The sequence below is a fragment of the Recurvomyces mirabilis genome (assembly GCF_035927965.1).
Source record: "Recurvomyces mirabilis strain CCFEE 5264 chromosome Unknown scaffold_14, whole genome shotgun sequence".
Classification (NCBI taxonomy): domain Eukaryota; kingdom Fungi; phylum Ascomycota; class Dothideomycetes; order Mycosphaerellales; family Teratosphaeriaceae; genus Recurvomyces; species Recurvomyces mirabilis.
The window spans coordinates 426,248-441,339 of record NW_027041948.1 but is presented as its reverse complement, the minus strand read 5'-3'; the positions used below and the strand labels follow the sequence as shown (position 1 = coordinate 441,339).

At 53.2% G+C, this 15,092-nt stretch overlaps 4 protein-coding genes across 4 annotated transcripts; 3 read left to right on the top strand and 1 right to left on the bottom strand.

Annotated features, from left to right (window-relative positions):
- Nucleotides 1-242: 242 nt before the first annotated feature.
- Nucleotides 243-2,654, bottom strand: LTS14_005805 (uncharacterized protein; the record flags this gene model as incomplete). The annotated part of the gene is made up of 2 exons (XM_064838503.1): nt 243-1,846; nt 1,892-2,654. 2 exons carry the CDS (start codon nt 2,652-2,654, stop codon nt 243-245), a joined length of 2,367 nt encoding a protein of 788 aa, XP_064693957.1.
- A 511-nt stretch (nt 2,655-3,165) lies between these two features.
- hus1 (Checkpoint protein hus1) lies at nt 3,166-4,304 on the top strand (the record flags this gene model as incomplete). The annotated part of the gene is made up of 2 exons (XM_064838502.1): nt 3,166-4,218; nt 4,278-4,304. The coding sequence occupies 2 exons, from the start codon at nt 3,166-3,168 to the stop codon at nt 4,302-4,304; spliced, it is 1,080 nt and encodes a 359-aa protein (XP_064693956.1).
- Nucleotides 4,305-5,162: 858 nt separating this feature from the next.
- On the top strand, nt 5,163-10,624 carry LTS14_005803 (uncharacterized protein; the record flags this gene model as incomplete). The annotated part of the gene is made up of 2 exons (XM_064838501.1): nt 5,163-9,788; nt 9,842-10,624. The coding sequence occupies 2 exons, from the start codon at nt 5,163-5,165 to the stop codon at nt 10,622-10,624; spliced, it is 5,409 nt and encodes a 1,802-aa protein (XP_064693955.1).
- A 424-nt stretch (nt 10,625-11,048) lies between these two features.
- MSS1 (mitochondrial splicing system protein) lies at nt 11,049-12,863 on the top strand (the record flags this gene model as incomplete). Its single annotated transcript, XM_064838500.1, has 1 exon — nt 11,049-12,863. The coding sequence occupies one exon, from the start codon at nt 11,049-11,051 to the stop codon at nt 12,861-12,863; it is 1,815 nt and encodes a 604-aa protein (XP_064693954.1).
- Nucleotides 12,864-15,092: the final 2,229 nt, after the last annotated feature.

Genomic DNA, 15,092 nt, shown 5'->3' with positions numbered 1-15,092 from the left:
GGTGCGACTTGTGGCGCTTGAGCGCTGATACGCACGGACATACCTTTACGATGATGGTGAGGTACTGTCATGCTATCACGATCATATCGCCATTTCTCGGGCTCTATCAAGACATACTGTCCTAGTCGTACACTACATCTGGTGAAAACGTGCCAACAGTACCATCCTCATGCTTCGTAACAATAGTTATAGACTCTCCGTCCCTCCAGACTCGAAGCTCACACCCATGTCCATGAACATGGCTACCAAGCATACCCATCATCAGCATCATTATCGTTGCCTTCTTGCCAGTCTTCGTCTCCGCTTATCTCATCATCGAGGAAATCGCCAGCGGTGAACTCATTCTCTCGTGGTCGCTGGTTGTCAATACGAATGTCGACAATATTGCACAAGCCCTGAACGTGCAGACCGGTCTGATCCTCTTGCTCGTCGTCCTCATCTTCTTCTTCTCCTCCACTATCACTACCTGTGGCAGATAACGGTACGCGTGCCACAGACTCCTTGACCCTCGTGCTCCTCCTCACCTTCGCCTTGTCACCATCTTGCTTCTCCGGCGACGACTCACTGAAGACATCCGTATCTCCGTCGTGTCTCTTAGGTGACGACATCTGGACATGCGATATTCCTCTGCCGACAACAAAATCACCCGGAGCTTCTGGATCATCAGGTTTGGCACGGCCGTTCTGCTTGATGTCCCATCCGACCGCTTGCGCAGCTTTCCACTCTGCGAACTGTCTAAGCGACCCGAGATACGGATTTGGCGCATCTGCTCGGCGAGCATAGACTTGGTGTAGACGGTCGATCCACTGATCGCGAAACTCGGCTCGTTGGCGCCAGGGAATATTGATGTGGGAATGTAAGATCAGAATGCGAAGATCAGGTAGGTCGGCAGAATTGTCTACGACAGAGCGAAAGAGGTTTTGTGCCGCTTCTGCTTGCCAGCGGTTCAGCTGCGTCAACTCTAGATGGCGTAAAGTGGAGGGCCAGGTCGGTATATCCTCGCTGCCTAGCAGTTCTTCGTATAGTGGTTCTGCATCGTTGCTGTTGATCTTCTCGCTGAACAACCGCAGATCCATCTTGAGCACTTCCAACTTCGGGCAGGCAGTCTTCAAAGAAGTGAGGAAGGTAAGGTTGAGAGCGGGATTGTGATTGAGAACCAGCTCGCGAACCTGTGATCCACCAGTGAGAAGGTATGATTGCAGCATGCCACTTGTCAGCTCGAGGCAGTTCGTGATTTCCAGGCGTTCCAGGTTTGTTGGGAGACGCTCTAAGAAGTTATCCACGAGCACTTCGCAAGATATGAAAGTAAGGTCCTTTAGTCTTGGTATCAGGCCGATCGATGTTGCGAGACCAGGGGCTGTTGCAGCACTCGTGGCGCCACCTTCCGCCTCAGCCGGCTCAGCACTATCGTTCCAGTCATAGCCACATAACGTGAGCTTGGTCAAGTACTCGAAAGACTTCCCACTATGGGTCTTGACCATGAGGGCATACATCTCGCTGGCATCTATGATATTGATCATGTCTCTGTTCCACCTCCAGCTACGTAGTTTCGTGCCGTGCTCCTCTAACGATTCGAAGAAGTTGGCTGGATAGTGCCAGTTCTGGATCTTCAGAGGTCTGAAGGGAGGTTCGTCGACGGGATGCAAGATCTCCACCTGCTGCAACTGTGGACATTCAGCCACCAGTAGACTGATGTCGAACAGTCCTCTGCCCGTAGCAGTGTATGCCAGTCGTCTGACATCAATCTGCAAACTCTTGACTTTGGCGTTGTAGTTTATGCATCTTTTCTCCTTAGGTATCTGTAGTAATTCAAGCAGATGATGTGGTTGCAGGTTGTTGAGGAGTGCTGGAGACTGGTAGTATGCTTCTAGCGCCGGCTCAGCAAACTTACGACTAAGCCGTGCCGTCTTCAGTAGCCGGTCGACATTTGCGCTGGCTGTTCGTGTCTGCTCGTGCACAGGTTGCGATGCGAAGATGAAGATGTCCCGAAGTATGTTGATGGGTAAAGATGCCCAGTCAGGTATCTTCTTATCGCTCGGTCCTGTGAATGCTTGCTTTGGTGGAGCACCGACAGTGTTCCACCGTCGCTTCTTTCCTATACCACGCAAAACAGACTTCACGGCAGCCTTGCCCTTGTCACCTCTCATCAGCCTGGTCTGCGGTCGAGGCCGTGCCTGTACCTTGCGTCGCTTGCGTGGTGGCGCCCGGGCTTCTTGTCGATGCTGAAGCTGAGGCGGAGCTACGGGTACAAATTCGGCTTCGTCGTCGACATCGTCGTCGGAGTCTGGTTCGGCGTAGCTGGTGGCCGTTTGTCTGGTGAGCCGCCCAGATGACCGTGAGGATCTCTGAGCAGGTTCGACTACCCCTTCATCTTCGCTCTCATCATCACTGTCCGGCTCAACATATCTCTTTGTTGCCTGTCGGATCGGTCGCACTTGGCGTTGTGGTCGCTGTGGTGCTCGTAAGATCAAGCGAGGTGCCTTGCGAGGTGCCGGTGGAGAAGCTGGCTCATAATCATGGCCAAGCTCATCCTCATCATCGGTTTCTGGGTCGACATATGAGGGAGTGGCTGCTCTTTCGCGCAACGATCGCTTGCTTGACTCGCCAACGACTGCCTGACGAGTACGACGACTCGATGTTCCCGCCGAAGCCATCATGAAATTGCCTGTCATGCAGCATAAGACGTGCGGCTATTGTTAGGCGTGAATATCAGCGCGATGGGATATGTATCTGTGACTCTACCTCGCCAGGCGCATTGCAATATTGTTGTTTCCGAATACATTAATGACAGGTTCTAAATGACGCTGACGCACCCCACGCGGCTAGAACCGACGCTAATGTGCTTCATGCATATGGGCCGAGCACTTGCATGGCGATTCACTTTTTGAGCACGCGATGAATGTCGATAAGCAACGTGCTTGTAAAGAATGATACCTAGGCACTCGTAGACAACGTCAGCAGGTCAACTTCTGATTGACTTCAAACGGAGACTTGCATGCTTGATGAACACGACGACGGCGCCACTCCAGCTCTGATCTACAACTGTGGCCTGGCAGAAGACGAAACGCGCATCGATGGCGAGACGTGCACTTCATGACCTGAATCTCAAGTTCACCCCTGCTCCATGAGAACTTCCAAGCGTGATCAGCAAACCGAGCCGACGAAATGCGCTTCCGTGCTGAGATACGCAATGTCTCAACCTTCACCAAATTCACGGCCTCCCTAGCATCCCTCGGCCACATCGCATGGGTCCGTCTCGATAGCAAGGACGTTCGCTTCACCGTCATCCCAGAGCAGGGCACGCAAGTATGGAGCGTCCTTACACCCGACGCCATCTTCCAGGAATACACGATTCAGAGTGCCGCGCCGAACAACACAATCAATCTTGAAGTGCCACTCGCGCCACTGCAGCGAGCTCTGAAGTCAGCGCAGAATGCAATCGCGGCCAACATACGTCTCACTAAGAAGGACAACATCCCACTACTCAGCTTGACGATTACCACAATGGCTATGAGCAGCACGCAGCCATCGTCCTCCGCAAATGGACAAGATGGTTTTGCCAGCAACCACCACCCCACACCTAACGACAGTTCCGAGACTTTTCGCGAAGAAAGCGTCGACTTCTTCGGCTCCCGTCAAGATCGCGAAACAGTAATCACGCAAGACGTGCCCATCCGTGTCCTCGCACTCGCCTCGGTAGAAGGTCTCCACGAACCGCGCTGTCGGGAACCGGATGTGCACATCGTGTTACCCAATCTCCTCCAGCTGAAAAGCATCAGCGACCGCTTCACAAAACAAGCCATGTCGACGAAATCCGCACGAGGGACGGGTCTGGCCAATATCGCTCGCGGACCAAAACTGGAGCTGAGTGGCAATATGCATGGTTGTCTTCGCCTCGCGCTCGACACCGACGCCATGAAGATCAGCTCTCTCTGGACGGGCCTGGAGAATCCGGAACTCGATCCCGAACAAGTGGCTGAGGGCGAAGAAGGGCTCGCGAATCATCCGAGCACGAGGATGAAGGCGCTGGGTGATGCTTCGGGTCAGGACGAGGAAGGGTGGGCGACTGTGAGGATTGAGGGCAGGGATTGGGGTAAGGTGTTGAGTGTAGGGCGGTTGGGTGGCAGGGTGATCGCGTGCTTTTGCGATGAGCATGCGCTGATACTTTATGTTTTTCTTACGAACGATGAGCCGGGTGGTGGGGAGAGCGTTTTGACGGTAAGTTCTCATGCATCACGTGTGTTACTGGAGGTGCTCTGTGCTGACATATTTGGTAGTACTACATCAGTTCTTACAGTGCGTGAAGATATGCTGCGGGGACCTAGTATGATATGTCAATCTAGCGTGGCGTTCGGGGTATCTCGCATGAATCGGCCATGCTGTTTACTGTGGATGTATATCATTGTTGCTTGTAACACAGCCTATTCATGCAAGGTTCTCTTCTGCTACGAACATTACCATCTCGTTTCGAAAACGTGGTAGACCGTGAGATCCCCTTCCTTGCTGCCACTATTCTCCCACACCTTTCACGATCATCGATAATGCAGATCGCCCTCCAACACAAGTTACTAAAATACAATACATACAGATGTTCGTGCAGCCGCTTATTATATAACCGGCGGAAGGTTTGAAGCCACATGCGCCACATGCAACCCCTATTATAACTTTAGCAGGGGTTCTTGTTTGGGCGATCCCCAGACGTGCGTTGGCGGCACCCTGGACTTCTTTCTACTTGATACGACCACGACCACGCCACTTTCTCTAAATCCGAAGTGAGGTAAGTGACGGTTGTGTCGAGTGTATCTCTGCGCACATGTCAGGCTGGATATAGGGCTGGTCAAAGGTCTTGGATGAGACAAGAGGCAGGGCAACGTAGACTGTCTGGAAGGAACGCGGTTGGGTTGGCTTGTGCTGCGGAAGTCCGATAGGCAAGTTTGAGGATTGGAAGAGTGTGGAGGTGTCGAGTTGAGCATACGGTCATGAAGAGGTGACGAAGTTGGACACGCATACGCGAAACCTCACACGCCGGAGGAGAGCCATACTCGCACTGGCCACACCATCAGGTGACCGCGCGTGAGCGCCGGCCTGGGACTCGGACCTAAGCGCTGATATCAGCAAGTGCTCTACACCGCAGCCGCCCAGCTGGCTGCTCGACAATCACAATGTTCTCCAGCAACGACAAACAATCGCGCCAATCGAGCGGCGGCAAGTCCTTCTTCTCCCGCAGCAGCAAAAAGGACAAAGCGAACAATGACGTGCCGCCCTTACCGGAAACGCCTTCATTGCACGCAGAAAATGGCAACTACGCCGCCAGCACCCTCTCCCGCCACTCGCACCGAAGTAGTATCTCCACCGTCGACCCGAACTACGACGAGTATAACACCATGAATGGAGGGTACGTGCAGAGAGCGGGCCAGGATGGTATCAATATGCAAGCCGGCATTGTCACCAGTATACCATACGATAGCATTACCGCGAATACGAAGGCGCCTATCCGAGTCGATCACGTGGATAAGCCGAGCTCGAGACGGGAACCGCTACCGCATCATTTGAATAAAGGTGGTGGTGATTTTCATCAATATCCTGCTTGGGATGGTCAATCGGCGAATGGATCACAGGCTCCGCCTCGACCGCCTACACATGGTAGTGGGGTTGCAAATGGAGGCAGGGGTGGGACGGGAAGAAGCTTTGAGAGCGATGCGACGACTTTGAATGGGTTTTATGCGCCTAGTCGGGGGAGTAGCGAGCATGATGGTGGGAGTATCCGCAGCACATCTTCGAATGATAGGAGGCGGCCCACGAATGCGAGCCAGGCGAGTTTTCCGAGTATGCAGCTGGAGAACAGCGTATCGCATTTACCTCAACTAGCTCCGTCGGCGACGAAGGGGAGCCTGCATACTTTTCTAAATGCGAATAATCCTTCCGCCTTCTCAAGCACGACGTCTTTCGATCCCAACGGCTCGGCTTTACATCGTCCAACGGATGATAGGATTATCGAGAAGGAGTTTCTGGAACTGATGCTGAAGCGAGGATGGAAATCTTTGCCTGAGCAGGCGAGACGGCAGATGGAGGCTTATCCTATCAGCAAGAAATGGACACTCGTGCATCAGGATCGATTGTCAGAATGGCAGGGTGAGCAGAAGAAGCGCCAGAATACTAGGACGACTATGTCCAGTATGACGGATGGATTGGGTGGATACGCAGGTATCGTCGATAGAGCTGGCGAGGAAGGGAGTCCGGAGTGGTTCGTCAAAAGAGTTCTGGACAATACTATCACGCCCAAGCAACTCCAGAGTCTGGGCGTGAGTCTGCGCACACAGCCTATTGCGTGGGTGAAGCAGTTTGTAGAGGCACAGGGACAAGTCGCATTGACGAATACTCTCGCCAAAATCAACAAGCGCCAGCAGTCTGGTCCTGCAGCTCCAGTAGGAGGTCAGGGCAGCAATGAACGAGATCTGGATCGCGAGTACGATATCGTCAAATGCTTGAAGGCTTTGATGAACAACAAGTATGGTGCCGATGATGCTCTGGTGCATGATACTGTGATTATGGCGCTCTGTGGTTCACTCGTCTCTCCACGTCTGAACACGCGAAAGCTGGTCTCCGAGCTCTTGACCTTCTTGTGCCACTGGGCTGAGGGACGAGGACATCTCAAGGTCATTGAAGCATTGGACCATTTGAAAGCGCAGCAGGGTGAGAATGGACGCTTCGATGCTTGGATGAGGATAGTAGAAGTCACGATCGATGGGCGAGGGAAGATGGGATCGCTGGTTGGTGCGTCGGACGAAGTTAGGTCGGGAGGTATTGGCATGGAGAATCTGTTGATGGAGTATGCCGTCACCTCTCTGTTCTTGGTGAACAGTATGGTCGACGCTCCTGAAAGAGACCTGAAGCTCCGATGTCATATCCGGGCCCAGTTCGTGGCGTGCGGATTGAAGAGGATCTTGACCAAAATGGAGGGCTTCCAGTACGAGGTTATCGACAAGCAGATTGAGCGATATCGGACTAATGAGGCTATCGATTACGAGGATCTCCTGGAGCACGAGTCGAGCAGTATGAATGACTCCATGGATGGCGAGAGCAAAGATCTGAACGACCCTGTACAAGTCGTTGAAGCCATACAGCAGAAACTCGGTGGTTCGCGAGCAGCGGACTATTTCCTCAGTTCGCTCCAGCATCTTCTGCTCATGCGGGACAATGAAGGAGACGATCGCCTCAGGACCTTTCAGCTGGTCGAGAGTATGCTTTCCTACGTCGCCATGGATCGAAGACTACCGGATATGGATCTCAAGCAGAGTCTCAATTTCACGGTGCAGAATCTTATGGACAAGCTGTATACAGACGGTGAAGCACGACAAGCACGAGAAGAGGCTAATGAGGCTCGTCTTGTTGCTGATGCAGCAGTGGCGGAGCGCGATGATATGAGAGCGAAGGTCGAGCTTGGCGCTGAAGGTCTGGTGGCAAAGCTGCAGAGGCAACTGGACGAGCAAGCTGCGATCATCGATCTGCAGAATCGACAAACGGAGGCCTTCAAGGCTGAGCTGGCTGAGATCCAGAGAGTGCGTGCTCAGGAACTTCAGCGCAATGAGTTGGAGACCAGGGAGCTGTATCTCATGCTCCGCGATGCCCAAGATATTGCCGCCTCTTCTGCCAAGAATTCTGGCAAGAACGGTGTCCAGGGTACTGACAACCCAGCGCATCTACAAGGCATTTTGGATCGAGAGAGGCTTATGGATCGTCTTGAGATGCAGCTTGAGCGGGCTAAGACACAGGCGAAGCTGGAGGGTAAGGTGTGGCAGCAAGTTCAGGCCGGGCCTTCGGACAAGCTCAGAGAGCTCAGGGAGAAGATGGAGGGCGCGGGTCTACAGCCTGAAGGTTTGGAGGCGCAGATGGAGTATCTTGGTACTATGAACCCACGAGGCAAGAGTGGTGGGGTGAGGAGAAAGCCTGTGGCCGGTACTAGGGGTGGATTTGAAGACGAGAGCCATGTACGAGCGGACACACCAGATAGTGTTGACATGCTGGGTGATGAGGATGCTGTGATCGTCGATGAGAAGCCTCGGCTTGTGGATATGAAGAGGCCGAAGGTTCCATCGGGAATTGCCGCTCAGCAGCAGGGTATGCTCGCTGAATTGCAGAGGAAACGAGGAAAGATCAATATTGGTGAAAGCGATGATGAAGGCGATGGGATTACGACAGGGACTAGTCATCGCAGCCTCGAGAGTCAGAGTCCCAAGACGCCTGTCGATGCTGAAGCGCCGAAGGATGGCAAATTCAACGGTGCGCCCGCTCCTCCGCCGCCACCTATGCCGGGTTTCGATGGCGGACCACCGCCTCCGCCACCACCAATGCCCGGCTTTTCTGGAGGTCCTCCACCGCCTCCACCGCCTATGCCCGGATTTGCTGGTGGGCCACCACCTCCACCGCCACCTATGCCGGGCTTCTCTGGTGGCCCCCCACCTCCTCCGCCACCGCCTCCTGGTATGGCCAATGGTGGGCCGCCACCACCACCTGTGCCAGGTGCGCCTCCTTTGCCTGGTGCACTCAAGGGTGGCTTCTTACCACAGCAAGGTTACAATGTTGCAACGCCGACTCTTGGCTACGGCACACGATCCAAGAAGAAGCTCAAGGCACTGCACTGGGAGAAGGTTGACTCACCAGAGATCACCATGTGGGGCATGAACACCCCTACCATTGAGCAAAAAGAGGAGAAGTACCAAGAGCTGTCCAAAAAGGGTATCCTGGACGAGATCGAAAAGCTCTTCATGGCCAAGGAGATCAAACAGATCGGCAAGTCTACCGGCAAGGCCAAGAGCGACAAGAAGCAGCTCATCTCTCGCGACCTCTCCCACACTATGCAAATCGCCTTTAACAAGTTCAAAAACTCACCCACAGAAGACGTCGTCCGCATGATCATCCACTGCGACAAAGAAATTCTTGATGACGAGCAAGCCATGAATTTCTTGCAGGCGGAACATATGTGCTCCATTCCCGACAACGTGGCCAAACTCATGGGTCCTTACTCCAGGGACTGGACGGGTCCGGATGCGCTTAAGACGCCCCGGGAGCAGGATCCAGTCGAGCTGACGAGGGAGGATCAGCTGTATCTGTACACGGCGTATGAGTTGCATCATTATTGGAAGGCGCGGATGAGGGCACTTGCGCTCACGAGGAGTTTTGAGACGGATTACGATGAGGTTTCTACGAAGCTGAAGCAGGTCGTGGCCGTGTCTGAGAGTCTGCGAGATTCGGTGAAGCTTGTTCCTGTCCTGGAACTGATTCTGGACGTGGGCAACTACATGAACGACACGAACAAGCAGGCGCAGGGTTTCAAGCTTTCGTCCCTGGCGAGATTAGGAATGGTCAAGGATTCTTCGAACGAGTCCACGCTTATGGATCTGATTGAGCGTGTGGTTCGCACACAGTATCCGGCCTACGAAGGTTTCACGGATGATATCGCTGGCGTCCTGACCGCACAGAAACTGAATATCGAACAGCTTCAGGGTGATGCGAAGAAGTACATCGACAACATCACGAACGTGCAACAGAGTCTGGACGCAGGCAACTTGGCGGATCCGAGTCGTTTCCATCCAGAGGATAGGGTGAGCCAGGTGGTGCAGAGGACTATGAAGGAGGCGAGACGGAAGGCCGAGCAGATGGGCTTGTATCTGAGCGAGATGAACAGGGTATACGATGATATTTTGACTTTCTTTGGAGATGATTCTCGGGATGAGACGGCGAGGAGAGAATTCTTTGGAAAGCTGGCGAATTTCGTGAGGGAGTATAAGGTATGTTCTGCTTGTCTGTGTGAGTATGGCAATGTTTTACTAACATTGTGCAGAAATCCCATGAGAAGAACCTGGTGCTCGAGGAGACTTGGCGGAGAAATGAGGCGAATATGCGCCGAAAGCAGATTAATGCTCAGCAAGCCAATGCCAGCGCTATCTTGGCTTCGAGTGGTGAGAATCCTCCTTCGCCCGCGTCGACTGGAGCCATGGATGCGCTGCTCGAGAAGCTGCGACAAGCTGCGCCGCAGCAGAAAGCTACCAGGGATCAGAGACGGAGAGCTAGGCTGAAGGATCGCCATAACGTTCGTGTCGCCTCTGGTCAGCAGATTCCCGAGACAGGCGAGAATCTGGAGGATGGAGGGCTGCTCTCGCCTACCAAGACAGACGGAAGCGAGGAGAACGGCAGTGTTGAAGGTGCTGGTGCAGTGTCAGAGGCCGAGGATGTTGCTGATCGCGCAGCGACGTTGATGCAGAGTCTTCGTGGCGATGGCGGAGAGGGTGGACCTCTTAGCGAAGCTCCCTCGAGAGACGAAAGCCTTCGCGTGCGGAGAAGAAGAGAAAGTGCAGATGATGAGAGGGCGCGAAGGAGAGCTAGACGACGAGCGGCGGGAACGAGCACGGATACTAATGCTCAGAGTACCATTACTGAGGAGGCCGAAACGGAGACGAGTACGCCTGCCGGCGAGCTCGCCACTGCTCAAGAGAACGAGAGCAAACGCGAAAGTGTTGAACGAGCTCTGCCTTCGCCGCCAATACCTGAGACGATCGTTGTGCCCCCATCACCCACAGGCGAGGAGAGGAAGCCTGGTGGTGCTCTTGGTTTGGGCGAGGAGTAAGGGTTTACCGGTGAACACCACTTTTCGGTGTTCTGATGGCATGCCTGTACATAAGCTTAATTGTCGATCGACATTGGAGGGAGTCGCTCGGACATGGTCTTGGATTAGTGCATTCTTGATGTCAGCGTTGAAGCGAGGTGTTGTTCTGTTTTGAGGCTGGTGGAGCTCCTGTGCAGCCGTGGGTCTAGCATCATCGATTCATTAATCCTGAGACGTTACGCGCCATAGTACGTGCTACTGGCTGTGCTGTGTGTCGAAGCTGTGATGTGGGTTGTCTGTGGTCTATGCTAAGTACAGTCAAGATGGTCACAGTCACGTGTTGACGCGCGGCGTTCACTAGCGGCAGTAAGCAATGTGAACTTCGCTGCGCCTCGTTCCGTTTCATCGTGCTGCCTCAATTCACCATCAGCCATCTCGGCGGTCAATGAAAGCGTCATTCCCGCGATGGCGCGCCGCGATACGAGATATTCGGACCGTCAAAGTGAACGGGAACTCCGTTAGGCCAAGACTACTGCGACATGGACTGACCTCGACGTTCGCGGGTGCGCCGTCAACTGCAGGGCGAGGACTACCTGGCAATGTCACATCGATTAGACCGTTGGTGGACGTACGTGCTGCGCATCATCCGACGATCTACGCGCTGTCCACTGCACCAGGCCGAGCTGCCATTGCTGTGATCAGAATATCTGGACCTACGGCCTTGGATGTCTACCAGGCATTGTGTCCCGGGAAGCAGTTACCGAGGCCACGTCGGGCTTGTGTCAGGACTTTGTATGAGCCAGCAAGCACAGATGTTGGTGCCGATGTACTTGACGCAAGTGCACTAGTACTTTACTTTCCTGCCCCACGCACTGTGACAGGGGAAGATGTGCTGGAGTTACATGTTCATGGCGGACCCGCAATTGTAAAAGCAGTCCTTGCAGCGATTCCACGATGTGTGGTCGATCCTGCAGATAGTCGCATCCGCTATGCTGAGCCCGGCGAGTTCACCAAACGAGCTTTCATGAACGGTAGACTCGACCTCACGCAAGTTGAGGCACTAGGCGATGTGCTTGCGGCTACCACTGAGCAGCAACGCCGGCTGTCTGTGCGTGGCACGAGCAACGGTATGGCAAAGCGCTACGAAGACTGGCGACAGAGCCTCTTATATGCTCGTGGTGAGCTTGAAGCTTTGATCGACTTTAGCGAAGATCAGCATTTCGACGAAAGTCCTGCTGAGCTATGTGCTTCGGTGGCAGAGCAAGTTGTAAGGCTAAGAAGTCTGCTGCAACTGCATCAAAATAATGCTGTCCGTGGCGAACTGCTCCGTAATGGTATCAAGATCGCACTATTGGGTGCGCCGAATGCTGGCAAAAGCTCGCTACTCAACCGAGTCGTTGGCCGCGAGGCCGCTATCGTAAGCAATGAGGCTGGCACGACGAGGGACATAGTCGAAGTTGGAATTGATCTAGGAGGCTATCTCTGTCTACTGGGAGACACAGCCGGATTACGGAAGGCAAAAGAGGCTGCTCACCAAAGTGGACTAGCGAGCGAAATTATTGGTCAGGTTGAGGAGGAAGGTATGCGGCGAGCCAAGGTCAGAGCGGCAGAGAGTGACGTTGTAATTGCTGTGGTCAGCTTTGAGGATGCCGACGGCAACGTGGTGTTGCGAATGGACGATGAAGTCATGTCTACTGCGAGTGATCTCTTGAGAAGCAAGAAAAACCTGGTCGTCGTGATCAACAAGGTTGACAAAGTGCACGAAATTGAAATGCAAGAAGCAGTAAAAGCAGTTGCAAAGGCACTACCTGGTCTGGACTCTAGCATGATCTTCCCGATATCTTGCAAAGAGGTCGGGTCCGCAGCAAAGCCATCAGGCTCCGTGGCAGGCCCTGGAAATGTCCAAGCTTTCTTGACCGGCCTTATCCAGCACTTCCACAACATAACCGCAGCACTCCTGCCAGGCGGTACAGACTCTGAGCCTGACGCCTCTGTATGGCAAGAATCCCTCGGTGCTACAGAAAGGCACCGTTCGCTCCTAGAGGAATGTGTTGGGTACCTCGATGCCTTCTTGGCTGAGGTACAGCCGAGTGTTACGGCTGAGAGCACTCCTGACGAATCAGAAGCGGACATCGTGGTCGCCGCCGAGCACTTGCGTGGCGCAGCCGATTGCCTTGCCAAGATCACTGGAAGGGGAGAGGCAGGAGATGTGGAGGAAGTGCTGGGCGTGGTGTTTGAGAAGTTTTGTGTGGGAAAGTGATTGAGCTCATGTCATCACAAATCTGTAGAGATGATGAGATAGAGATTCCCATACGATTATGCCGTCCCAACGGGGTTTCTTTGCTAGTCCAAACGCCTGGATGCCCAAAATTCTTATCGATGCCATCGTGACCTAGACCTCTAGAAATGCATCACACTCGCTAAAAATGCTCTGGACGCCATGCTCAACGCATACACTAACTGCCAAATTGAATGCCGCCATGAACTTCGATGATGCAGAAAGGTCGAGTCCTCGCTAGAACGCTATCAAAGACGCCCGAAATGCTGAGTTGTGAAGAGCACGCTTGAACGCTATCATGTTGCACCCAAACTCCAAATCCTGGAGAAATCCTGTGAAGGACATCCATCGTCTATGTTGTGGTCGTTTATCCAAGAGCTGGAAGTCGTAAGAGAAAAGACCGAAAGATTACAAATCCGCCCGCGTAGCCATGATGAAGAGTGAGGCCAGCTCAGTCGAAGAGAAGATGGTGTGCATTGCCGGCAATGCCAGGTATCAACTTCCACCTGTCCTCATTGAGGAGCATTGTAGCCACTGCAAGTTGTTAGTGCTGATTCTGAGCACAAGTAACATCTAATACATACCCTCGCCCGTCGTCATTCTCGCGTTGATACATGGCGCAGTGATATTATTCCTCCGGATCCTCGAATGGTATATGAGATAATGTATGAGATGGTGTATTTCCGGTAAGCTGTGGAAGCTGACAGGCTATCGTAAGGGAAAGAGACGCTTAGTTATAACCGCCACGGCCCATTGTTGCTGATATGAAAAGGGTGGAGTGGTAGAGAGATAGGAAATAAGAAACGTCGATCAAATCAGATCGGGATGGAGCGAGAGCGAAGGTGACTCTGACCAAAGGAAAGCAAGGAGACAGTGAAATCTGGCGTACTGTTTTGGCGATGCTTGCAAAAGGAGATCTTGTTTTGGAATGGCAATAGTTGGCTTGGCTGATGAGGTCGGAAGGACTGGTACTGACAAAGGAAACAGACGTTGTTGCTTGGTTGTTGAGAGTGTTGGATGATGATGAGAGCAAAGATGAGACAGGACGACCCGGCAGGAAATATATGTATCATTGACAAGGCCACAGTGACAGGGCCAAGTGCAACGGCTGTCCCAAGATGTCCTGCATGGTGCTCATGCATGAAAGCCAGTCGGCGTAGCGTATGTACAATTACAGTACATCATGCTATTCAGGGCGACTCCGATAGAGTGAAGCTGCAAGGCTATGCTGTCGTCCACTAGCCTGCCATGTGGTCGTACCTGCAGCACTGCAACTCCATCCGCAATTAGTGGCCACACCGGACGATTGATGACATACTAGGCAATATGCATACTGTGCCTCGAAGCTAGAGAAGAGAGGCTTGACGAATCGGTAGCGTAGCATTCTCAGTAGTTCGATGTCGTCTCACGGGATCCTCTGCGTGGCTCAAGTCTATTTTTGGGGACATTTTGACGTTAATGGCCGCATCGGGCCTAGTGATTGCGGCAGAACACAGCCTTATGGCAGGCTGGCAACTCATCTTCGCCGGCATCGAGCAATGCTCGATGGGGGCCAATTGAGTGTATGCAATATTGCTGTTCGCGGGACGTATACAGGATCATGGCAAAGGCAATGCAAGGAGCCGCAGAACTTTGCGCTCCCGTTGTTTGTTGGTACATGATGTTCAGACCCGTTGTGGCTTTCTGCAGCCCTATCTCATGATCACGGGTACTTGCATACAGACGGAACCTTCCTCTCGGACGCTGCGTTTCTAGAGACCGCATTGTGGTGTACAGGGTAGCCAAAAGGTTCCGGGCTAAGCGACGTCTGCATCAGTCATCTTGTTCCGGTGCTAAGGTCAGCGGAGAGTGGCCCCATATGGTCACTGATAGCTTCTGCATCCGTGCATGCTATCCTTGGCCACTCTCCATTCGGAACCTTACAAACCCACGTGCTATATGGATGACACTTGCAGAAATGGATATCGTGATGATCGCGATGAATATTTGCTACAGCGGAGCACTCATCCGCTCTTCCGCCGCCGACTATCTTGGTCAGATCACGCCGGATCGAGATCTGGCCCTCAATATTTGGCGATAGGAAGCATTGCAGCCTGTGCTATACATCCTCCCACTGAGACTGTCTGCCTGCTATCCTGGCCGTAGTGCCTTCTGACAAAACGAACGTGGCTGTTCCGCCTTGGGCACGGTGAGCCAAGGTAGTATTCACGT